Source organism: Emys orbicularis, chromosome 3 (genome assembly GCF_028017835.1).
Source record: "Emys orbicularis isolate rEmyOrb1 chromosome 3, rEmyOrb1.hap1, whole genome shotgun sequence".
NCBI lineage: Eukaryota > Metazoa > Chordata > Testudines > Emydidae > Emys > Emys orbicularis.
Genome location: NC_088685.1, coordinates 95,504,270 through 95,516,509, shown reverse-complemented (window position 1 = coordinate 95,516,509; position 12,240 = coordinate 95,504,270). Strand labels below are relative to the sequence as shown.

Below are 12,240 nucleotides of genomic sequence, written 5' to 3'. Positions count from 1 at the left end.
AGATCTTGGCTCCCCATTGGGGGAGCCTGAATATGCCTCTGAGCTGTGCTAGACTCCTTGGGTTTGGTTCCTTCACCATTTTATTTTTGGAGGGGGGAGGGGATATCCCCCAAACACCATTTGTAGCATTAAAATGAGACGTCACTCAGAGTGAATTGTTCAGATCTGTCCTTTGTTACATGAGAAAGGAAAGTTAACAATGTTGACATATAAATTATAATCTGTCTGTCCGAGTTAACACTTCAATGAGGTGAAATGGGGCAATTTACACCTCTCAGAGCCATTCACCTTTCCAGACCCTCTGCAGACTCAAGTAGGCATCTCTACATCAACTACACTTTGTTCACATTTTTGAGATTTTCTTTCCAGTTGGAGATTTACTTAAAAAAAAAAAAAAAAAAAAAAAAGAATCTTCAGAAAGGTGCTTGTCTGACATCTGGACTCTTTCCAAGGACAGAGAGAAACTTCTACCTGTGCTGCAGTAAGGGTGTTATATACAGGAATGCTGATAAGAGTCTGGTCTTTTTTTTTTCCCCCCCTCTCTGATCATGTGACATAGAATTGCAAAATGTTACACCCACAAAAAAGTTACATTGCAAGGTCTTGTGTCCACTGACTCCACTGGTACTTTTTATGCATATCAGCTGTATGAGACATGAGCAAGCCAGATGCTAGCTGCTTTTGCAGGATCAGATGAAGTGTTTTGGGGAATGAAGTTCCAGGAATGAGTTTATCACTAAACTCTATCTGCATGATTGACTGTGATTTGTGAAGAGATTGTGTGGATATAAAGTGGAGGCAGAATTCTGGGAGACATAACCTAAGCACAGTGAAGACTCAATTGTTGTAAAGACTATAGGCGAAAGACAGGAATAAAACAGAACATGTAGAAAAACATTACTGAAAAAGCCATCGAGACTGACTGAGTAACTATGTGAAGAGAGATAAGAGACAAAAAATCAGATTAAGAGACCAGGAGGAACCAGCAGCGATGGTGAAATGGATGAAATCCTAGCTCTGTTGAGTCATTGGGAATTGTGCCATTGACTTCAATGGAGTCAGGATTTCACCCTGATCTTTTATTTTGCTCTCCTGCAACAAAAATCTCAGATTTAAAATGTTTATTAAAGCTAATGTTAAAAGATTATATAATACACAGGTTAAGAAAAGAGTGTCTGTACATCTGGGTATAACTACATACCAGCCGATCCTTAGTTGCCAACTTTAATTCCACCAGAAGACTTTGTAAAGCAAAATAACTAATTAACTTGTAAATTGATACTTCTGCACTGTTCTGAAATTATCTTAAACCCTAGCCTTTGCAACATATTATGGCAAAGGGGAAAGAAACAACTACAAGTCCTATAATCCTGCCTCACATTAAATATTCAGGCTCTCATAACCAACTATTAAAGTCAGCACATATTATTTGGAAAGACATTGACTGAGGATTTAATTATTTGGAGATAACAAGGGAATTTCCTTGTTAATTAATTTGGAAGAATTATTAATGTTAATAGTTAAGTAGTGTAATCAGCTTTTCTGATTTATTCTGAATTGGTTAAATAAATCCCAGTGACAGGGAAACAATTTATAATGAGTAAACTGTTAAAATCCTGAGACTGGTTTAAAATAAATGATGTGCAATGTAATAATTCTGTGAAAACCAAAAAATAAATATCCTCGCTCGGTTCAAAGCAATAAGGTTACTTGCAAGAAGTGTTTTTGCTGTAGGATAATTTAAAATTGAATATTAAGGTATTATTAAGAAGTAAAAAATAAGAACATTTGTAAAAGGTCATTTTCTTGATAAAACAAACAAGATAGCTTGTTGATTCCTAAAGATAAGTCACTTGCAATTGCCTGACTTCATTTCTGAAGAGTTACTTTTAAAACCTAGAAAGGGGATAATCAAGGCACTGATCCTTTAGTAAGATGTGTCCAGGCTCAGGTGCACTCCTGAAAAAAGCCAAATACTCTTCAACAGCAGCACTTACGAATGCCAGTGTCAAGGCACTTCCCCATTCTCAGTAGGAGGTGGTGTGGGAATTCTGGAGGTGAGACATGACCCAGAGTCCTCCATCAGATGTGGTGGGTACAAAGACCTGGGATAAAGCACAAAAAATCCTGCTTCCTATCTCCACAGTTGGATTGGTTACGTCCCCCATGTGATGGTGAACAGCCAGCATGGGATATACATGATTGTTATTTATGGAGTGCTGAACAGTCTTTTTTCCGTGAGCGCATTTGAGGGCTGCTCAAACATTGGCTAAGATAATAGCAAAGAGATGGAGGAGTCAGCCGAGTTTCCTGTTCCTCTCTGAACAGTACTAGTGTCTGTACTCACTCCCTGTGAAGCTAAGGAGCAGTAGCCCTCAGGCCTGTCTGTAGCTTGTATCTTTTTTACTGTTTATTTTTAAAAATGTTGCTATGGTAAAGCTGATTTGTGTTCTAGAAAAACACAATGTGTGTTTCATTTTTATTTTAGATAGTGATCTCAACAAGCTGTTGGCATCCTTAAAAAATCCAGAAAAACAGCCAGTGTGGATTGAAAACTGTAGAAGACAGTTTTGCAAAATCATGAAAGCCAAACCTGATGTCATCAGTGGAACCAGTGAGTATATTTCCTCCCTCCACCCCCCCACTAGGCACTTGTAAACAACTATTTTTCACATTTTCACTGAGGACTGCATTGCTTTTACTGTATCTAATTATGCATTGACTCTGGTTATGGTTACTTTTCCCCCCCTTACTATCAGCAAATTACTGTTTCCCAAGGTTCAGCCAGTACATTTTTGAAAATGACCAAACAGATGAGAAAAGTTTCATTTCTTTTAACAGCATTGTTTAGGAAGAACAGGGATTGGTATTTTGCTTGTGGTCTCAGGTTAGCATTGTCATACATTAACATTCAGATATAAAGGCTACCACTTTGTCACACCTTAAAGTAGAACATCAGGGAAAGATGCTGCAGCACTGGAAATACTGGTGGACTAATGCACTCAGTACCATTTTTATGACTATCACACATGTCATTTTTGGTGTATCCCACAGATACTCAGAGGGAGTTGCACTGTCTAATATAGAGGCTGACACAGTGGCTACGGCTCTGTTCACTATTTTCAGCTGAGTAGATTTTCCAAAGGAGACTGTGTCAGATTATGGATCAGATTTCATCTCCCAGTTATTTACTAAATTATGGAGAATATGTGGGGTAAAACAGCTGAGATCTACTCCATATCACTCAGAGACAAGTGGTTCAGTTGAAAGGTTTTTATGGGACTCTAAAAACTCTGCTGGGAATAAATGCAACCAAGAGGGCAAATGTCTGGGATATAACGTTACCCTATCTGTTATTAGCTTAGCGGGAAGTACCCCAAGAGTCCACAAGGACTCCCATTTGATATCCTGTTTGGGAGAAAGGTCAAAAGTCCCTTGGATTTCATCATAGACTCCTGGCAGGGTGGTACTGAGGTTAAAGGGGGGCCAGTGGCTGAATATGTTCAGAGGTTTAGTAAGGATTTAAAGTCTGTGATGGACAGCGCTGGCCTTACCATGAGGCGAACTGAGGCAGCCGCCTCAGGTGCCAGACTGTGGTGGGGCGCCACTAGGACACAGAGTGTAGAAAATTGTGTCTGCTGCTGGTGCATATGTATTCTCTCTGCTCTAGATGCACAGAGATGGTGGAGTGCTGTGCTGGAGGAAGGAGGGCACAAGAGACATAACAGGCAGGCAGGAGAAAAGGTGAGAGGGAATAACAGAAAGCAGCAGGAGCTGCAGGGAGAGAGAGGAGGAGGAGCCTCTTATGTACCTCTCTAGCACCCCCAGGAGCCTGGACTGATTAACACCAGCTTCTCAGGGAGCTTCCTGTTTCCTGCTGCTTCTCTGAACCCACTTGCGGAGAACAGGCAGTCAACTGAAGTAGTAGGAGACAGTTAGGCCTTTAAGACGCTGATATCTTTCCTCACTCAGGCCCTGATACCAGCCTGCTTATTTGTGCTCTTCAGTTGAGTGTTGAGAGCCACTATAACTGGCACAGACCAGCAGTCATGAGTGAAAGAAGAAAAAGCCCTTCTGGGGCAGCATTCAGTACAAAAAAGAAAGCAAAGGAAGCTTTTCTATCTAAGCAGGAAGGAGCTCTCCTGAGATACATAGATGCAAATGTTCACGGTGAGCCTTCCGCCCCCAGTGAGGATGTGAGTGGTGAAGAGATGCCTGATCTTCCAGTTAGTCAGAGTGCAGGTGACCTGGCAGCTACTGCAGCATCCATATCTCCATCTCAAATGGATGTAACCATGCACTTTCCTGAAGAAAAGTGTAGATCAGAGAAGAGTGTGGTGGAGGCGCAAGAAACAGCTGCTGCTGAGTTTAGTTCCTTAAATCTAGGACTGTGGACCCACTTCAGCAGTAGCCTGAGGGACTTCATTGTACTGCATGGGCCACAGCAAGTGGAAAAACTTCATGTTCCCCAAAGACAATGAAAATAGACGTTTCCATCCAACACATTACTGGCATGAAATCCCCAATGGTGACAAAGTGAAGAGGCCATGGCTTATGTACTCAAAAACCCAGAATGCTGCATACTGCTTTTGTTGCAAACTCTTCCAGTCTAATGTTCCAGCCACATTGGGTTCTCCAGGAACAAAGGACTGGAAAAATCGGGCTAGAAATCTGGCATGCCATGAGAAGGCAGCAAATCACCAGAGAGCATTCCATAGGTGGAAAAAGCTTGAGATGAGACTACAGTTAAAGGCCACCATAGATGATCAGCATCAAGAGAAGATTGCATCAGAGTCTTTTTACTGGCAAAATTTCTGAAAAGGCTCATTGCGATTGTGAGAATGCTTGCTACACAAAACCTAGCACTGTGTGGAACTTCAGATCAGCTGTATGTGCCAAACAATGGAAACTTCCTTAAAATTGTGGAGCTGATGGCTGAGTTTGATGCTGTACTCCAGGAGCATCTAAGAAGAGTCACCAGCCAAGAAATGTACACACACCACTACCTTGAAAAAACAATTCAAAATGAGATCATACAGTTACTGGCAACAAAAGTCAAACAGAAGATTGTGGCAGATCTGAAGTCAGCAAGATATTACTCTGTTATTCTGGACTGCACACCTGACATCAGCCATACGGAACAAATGACTTTAATGGTGCATTTTGTAACAACAACAGAACCTAGTGAAAATGTCCCTGCAATGGTGACTGTCAGAGAACATTTTCTAGAATTAATTGACATTGATGATACTACAGGAGCTGGTATGACAAATGTGCTTCTTAAAAAGCTGGAAGATACGGGAATTGCCATAGCTGACATGAGAGGTCAGGGCTACGATAATGGTGCCAACATGAGAGGAAAGAACAGAGGAGTGCAGACACGGATCCGAGAGTTAAACCCTCAAGCTGTTTTTTGTCCCATGCAGTTCTCATTCATGGAACTTGGTGGTCAGTGATGCAGCATCAGCTTCTAGTGAGGCTGCTGATTTTTTTAATGTAATTCAAAGCATCTATGTATTTTTCTCTGCATCAACTCATCTATGGCAAATTTTGAAGCAACATCTGGGAACACCCTCTCTGACACTGAAACCACTGAGTGCCACACGATGGGAAAGTCGAGTGGAGGCGATAAAGCCTATCAAACACCAAATTGGGAAGATTGATGATGCCATAGTTGCCATCATGGAGGATAATGCTATGACAGGAACTGTTCATGAGAGAACAGTGGCAGAGGTAAATGGAATCACCAGAAACATGCATAACTTCAAATTTCTTTGTGGCTTAGTGTTGTGGCATGACATACTGTTTGAAATAAATGTTGTAAGCAAGAGACTCTAAGGTGTCGACCTCGATATATCTGGAGCAATGGAACAACCGGACAAAGCAAAGTCATACCTAGTCTTACTGGTCAGATGAGGGATTTCAAAATGTTTTGAAGAGTGCACAGAAGTTGGCAGAGGAACTTCACATTGAAGCTATTTTCCCACCCATTCAAGAATACAAGAGTCACTGAAGAAGAAGACATTTTGATTACGAGGCATGGGATAATCCCATAAGAGACCCCAAACAACAATTCAAAGTTGAATTCTTTAACCAGGTGCTAGATTGTGCAATACAGTCAGTTGAAGAACGTTTCATGCAGCTCAAGAAACACAGCAGTATATTTGGTATGTTGTATGATACTCCAAAACTCCTCACTATACCTGAAGAATATCTACACCAGCAATGCAGGGCACTAGAGACAGTGTTGACACATGCTGACATGCGCGATATTGATGCGAGTGATTTAGGTGATGAACTGAGAGCCCTTTCAAGATACATTTCAGCAGGATCAACTCCAAAGGCTGTTCTGGAATATATGTGCACAAATAAGATGACCACCCTCTTTCCAAATGCTTTTGTTGCTCTGCGCATACTTCTAACACTTCCTGTAACAGTTGCCAGTGGAGAATGCAGCTTCTCCAAGCTGAAGTTAATAAAAACACATCTACGCTCTACAATGACACAGGAGAGGCTGGTTGGCCTTGCAACCATCTCAATAGAGCATGAGCTGGTCCAGACTGTGGACCTTCAGCAGAAAGCAGTTCAAATCTTTGCAACCAAGAAGGCACGGAAAGCACCACTTTGATTATTCAAACAGATAAAAATGCCAATGTTTACTATGCAGACAAGAAAAGTTACATTTGCTATTCAAGTATCAGGGGGTAGTCCTGTGAGTCTCTATCCACAAAAGCAACAAGGAGTCCGGTGGCACCTTAAAGACTAACAGATTTATTTGGGCATTAGCTTTCATTGGTAAAAAACCTCACTTCTTCAGATGCATGGCGTGAAGGTTACAGATGCAGGCATTATATAATGACACATGAAGAGAAGGGAGTACCTCACAAGTGGAGAACCAGTGTTGACATGGCCAACCCCCCAACCTGAAGCAATTACTCACCAGCAACTACACACCACACCACAGAAACGCCAACCCAGGAACCAATCCCTGTAGCAAACCTTGTTGCCTACTCTGTCCCCATATCTACTCTAGCGACACCATCAGCCAGCCTGTGGTGAGAAGCTTCTAAGTTTGTAAGGGCACTGAAAGTGTTAAGATCATCTTAGAATGCGTTTTGCTTTTATTTCATTTGACCAAATCCGTCTTTATTTCATTTGACCAAATCCGAATCGGTGTGACCAGCGGACTGAACGCAGGTGTGCCGCCGAAAGCCGCCTCGCTGCTGTGCTTGGGGCGGCAAAACACATAGAGCCACCCCTGTACATATCACACTTAGTAGGTCAGCAACTCCTAACAGCAACAACTCCTAACGGGCCTGACAAATTCACTGTACCTGGCATACCACTTTCATGGTATTTGCCCATAAATGGTGTTGTCAGGCTCCTTAGGTGTTGAACCCAGGCTCACAAGATTGCTAAGTAAGAGCCTTACCCTCTATGCCCAAACATTGCAAGGTCAAATGAGGGAACTGCAACTGAGACCCCAGTACCAGAGGCTACACCTGCTGAATCAATGGGATCAAATGACTTGAAGCAGACTGCTGATTGGACCCCTCTGGGCATACATATTCTTATTCCTATCCCACCCTTTGTCTGAACAATTAGTTGCTAGGTCTGTTACCGCCGAGCTCTCTGAAACCAAGTTCTTGCTTCTTTGCTTGGTTTCTATTCCTTGTTTCTTTCACCACCCCTCATCCTTTCTCCTTTTACCATGCCCTGCGCCTTGTTCCTGATTCCTTTTCTTGACCCCTGCAGCTGTCTCCATTCTTGACCTTTGGTGTGACTTTTGAGTCTAACTACGGCTTAATCCTTAGCATGACTCTGGCTCTCACACTTGGTGTGGCCTCTGATTCTGGTTTTCAATTTGGTGTGACTTCCAACCATGACCCTGATTCTACCCTTGGCTCCGACCACTTGGTCAGACCACCCTGTTACAGGCTCTGACAGATATCATGTGAGGTCTCTAATAAAAGCTTTTGTCATAATCATAACAAGCTGCATATACAAATAATATATAAGGAGCTGTGTATATGTACTAAAAATATGATTTAAAGTTTGTCACCAACCAAAGAGAAAAATAGGTTTCTTCCAGGCAGGAGGTAAGATGTGTATCTCTGTCAAAATGTAAATTAAGCACTGTAAGCTAGCACAATCAAGCCCCATTTATGTGGGAAGTCAACAGGAGTGTCGGAAGTCAATAGGGAGACAAGACACATGAAATTGAACCACAGGGGGTTGCCCTGTCTCATGAGGCAGACAGTGAACTTTGGAAAATTTAAGAGGAAGACAGAAAAGCACTGTGTTCTGCACCGAGCAAGTAAATGGATAACATGTTTACATTTATGAAAACGGCATCCCAACCAGCCTGCTTGGAAATGCTGCAAAGGACATTTGTGGTGAGATAAGCTACTTTAGACAGATGGTTAGCTTGTTAAAGTTAAGTTTAGTATCTAAGTATCTTATGATTTTGTTTTATATGCAACCCTTCTGTTTCCATTATCCTTACTCACTATCTCTTAAATCTTAATCTTTGATAATAAACTTATGATTGTTTTCACTATAAATATAACTCAATGTTCTGGTATTATACAAAGAGCTGATCCTAGGTTGAATCCTTCAAGCTAGTGGGTATACTGTTCCTTTGGGAACAGCAAACCTGGTTTTACTGGGTGTGATCAGTGGATAATGGGCTGAACACTACAGGGGGAATGCTTCACAAGGACTAGGGGTCTGGAGTGCACCGTTTGTTAACTTGCAAGGCAAAGTAAGGGCTGGCATAGCTCAGAGGATGTTGTTTGGGTAGCTAACAGACTGGAGGGGTCAGGGAGCTGACACCCAGTTAAGCACCAGCAAATCTCTCTGTCTGGAGGCAGGGAGGTAACAAGGTGATTCTCAGTTCTGGGCACCCTGAGAACCGTCAGTGACCGACTGAACCCCTGAAGCATAAGATTTTAGGAACATCTGACATGAACCAGAAGCGACCCCCAGGACTGCTGAGCCCTTCCCTCACCATCACAAGCAGCCTGGTCATATGATTGCACTCATAAATTTGTTCAGTTCTCTCTTTAAAAAATTAAGTTGTTTGCCCCCATGACCAGGGCCAGCTCCAGCGTTTTTGCCGCCCCAAGCAGCAAAAAAAAATAAAAAAAAAATCCCGCAATCAGCGTCACTTCGGCGGCAGCTCTACCACCGCCGCTTCTTTGGCGGCACTTCGGCGGCAGGTCCTTCCCTCCGAGAGGGACTGGGGGACCCGCCACTGAATTGCTGCCGAAGAGCCGGACGTGCCGCCCCTTTCCGTTGGCTGCCCCAGGCACCTGCTTGCTGCGCTGGTGCCGGCCCTGCCCATGACTCCTTGTTCTTGTGCCAGAATTATCCTTTAGATTAAATACCTCTCTCTTTACCCTCCCTGATGTTTATCAGCCTGATGTATTTATAGAGAGCAAGCATATCCCCTCTCTGCCTTCATTTTGCTAAGCTAAACAGCCTCTTTTTAGTGTCATAAAATAAGTCCTCCTGATCATCCTCTTCTCTGCAGTTATCCAATTTGAATTAATCTTTCTTGAACATGGATGACCAGAATTGTACACAGTATTCCAAATGAGGTCTTATCAGTGCCTTGTACAATGGCATTAATACTTTTTTCTGTACAGGAAATGCCTCGCCTGATGTATCCTAGGATTACATTTGCCTTTTTTGCAGCCACATTACAGTGGCTCATAGTCATGTTGTGATCAACCAACACAACCAGGTCTCTTTCCTCACTAACTTCCAGCTGATGAGCCCCTGGCTTATAGCAGAAATTCATATTATGAGATCCTAAGTGGATGACCTTGCACTACTATTAAATTTCATCCCATTTTCATTACTTCAGTCTTCAAGGTCATCCAGTTCTTCCTGTGCTTTGGTACCTGTGTTTTCAGTGCCCTGTTGCATCTATAACTGTCTTAATCCTCCTCTTCCAGTTTTGTTAACTCCGTGCATTAGCTGTGATCATTTTCAATGTTTGGGGCCAGGCTCTTTTCTCTGACTCTTTATGATGTTTTGATACCAGTGTTTCAAGGTGTTCCCACATCTGTCTTGCACTTCTGATACGACTGTTTTCCAGTGCCTGTGTGGAGAACATGGGTTTATAATTTGTAATAATTTTATGAATATGTGACCTAGTTATTAAGGTAGTTATGCATAGCAATATTAGGTTATTGAAATGTGTGAATGAACTGGTTCAGTTTAATAAGGGATTGTTAGGAAAGAAGCAGGAAATGAAACGAAACAATGGTCAGTGATAATCCATTTCTAGATAAAGAACTTCAAAGAAGCGGAGGAAACAATATCCCAGTCTAGAAATAGGAGTGGCTTACATAATTGGAACTTACAAAACTTGCAAGGAAAAAATAAGGTTTAGGTAAGACCCAGTTTCTTTGGGTGATGAAACAAGTTGTTTGTTTGTTTGAATCTATTTTGAGTCACTTTAATCAGCTGCTGGTCCCACCTCCAAAAGGGAAATATTGTGCGGAACCAAGTTCAAATGTACCTGCCAGAGGAGCTGCATTTGGGAAACAGAGCTCCAATCTAAGAGTGGCTTCCACCCTTGAAAGAGGTGAAGGAAGCCAAGCCTGTCACCTGGCAAGTGCATTTGAGAAGGATTGCAAAGAATCTAAAGTGCAGCTCACCCTGTAACTGTGATAGCCTGCCTTAGTGCCTTTAGTGCCTGTGTTTGGCAGTAAACGATGCCAGTGACTGACCACAAAATCAGTTACATTATCATCTGGGAACTGATCACAAAGTCAAAGGATGCCAGGTTCGCTTCCAGATGTGATCCTGAGCTTTATGGAAGAATGAGAAATGCCTCTAAGCCCTTTTTAAGACACCCCAAGCAGTTTCCACTATGTCCAGCATGAAGCTACCCCAGAGTATTTTGAAGGGTAAATCATTGAAACAGAAGTACGAGTCAGCCAAGACACCGATCACCTGTAATTCAGTGTCACCACCAAACCCCAGTTTCCTTCTGGGAAGAGTAAGGGAGCAGCTTTGTCATGGAAACGTTCCACACTTCCTTGTTCAAAGTCAAGGTCTTTGTCAAATATAAGCTGCTCAACACACTGAGCCCTAATATTTGGAAGTTGATGGTAATGGGTGTTCCTATTGTTCATTCGTATTCTTGGGATGGAGACAGTGATTCCATATGCAATATGTGCTCATCAATTTAGCTAAGTCACACTAGGCCACAAATTCTTCAAGTTTCAGCATTGAGGTGTTCCTCTGGACGTACAGTAGCATTTGCAATTGAAAAAAATATTTCCGCCCTGACCAGGTCATTGGTTGTCTCTCCTACCTTCAACACAAAAGGTTGGTGTTTGGAAACAATGATGGCTGGAGAGAAGGCAGACTGTTCTCATGGTACTGCACCCAAAACCATGACCTTCAGTGTTGGGATTTTTTTGGTGTCATTTTTACCAAGCTATGGTTGCAGTCCTCAAAGCTGTAGATTACCAGAGCTTCTTAGACAATGGCCAGGTGAATCTATGGAAGAAAGCCTCTAACCTGATGAAATCTCTCTCCACCATGGAAATATTAGGAACTCAGAAGGCTGGTGAATGAGAGTGTAGATGGGAATGTAAACTTCTGTGTTGGTGATGCACAAAAAGGAATGGAATCCACCTCACTCCGTCTTAACTGAGTTGCCTCTTCAGTGCTGATGAGAGTAAAGAGTATAAATATTTTTGCCACTAAAGTAGGAACAGATACAACTCACATAGGAACAGAACGGTTGAGTAAAAAGGTGGCATTTTCAGAAAGTCACTTTTCAAAGTATGTCATACTTTAGAAAGGTGGTCAATATAATTAACAAACATAAGAAAGCTTAAAGGAAAGCCAATATGTGTTCCCTTTATAGAGAGACAGTGCAACCCAGGGGACCAGAATTTCACCTTTACTTATAAGGTAAAATAATCTAGGGGCTTTAGTGCCAAAGTAACAGAAAACTTAGTAAGTAATCTGTAAAGGAAGAGATTCAGTGTAAAGATAATGAAATAAGGAACTTTCCACTACTAGTTTGTTTTAATGTGGCTCAAGTCAGCAGTGATCAAAAGTTGCTAAATTCTCAGGGCTTTTCCTTCTCATAAACTCTGTGTTATGAGTTTATAGTTTTTGATGACTGTAGTTCACTGAGAGTCAGGGTTTTTCTTTCCCAAGCACTCCGTAGAAAGGATAAACAAATGGAGGTCCACAACTCAAACCAAT

The 12,240-nt window shown here is 42.1% G+C and overlaps 1 protein-coding gene across 1 annotated transcript in view; it reads left to right on the top strand.

The window, feature by feature from the left end:
- Positions 1–12,240, top strand: part of TBC1D32 (TBC1 domain family member 32) — a 157,831-nt gene that overhangs the window by 87,982 nt on the left and 57,609 nt on the right. Inside the window, 1 exon segment of the mRNA XM_065401287.1 lies at positions 2,489–2,614. Coding sequence (XP_065257359.1) covers positions 2,489–2,614 — 126 coding nt within the window.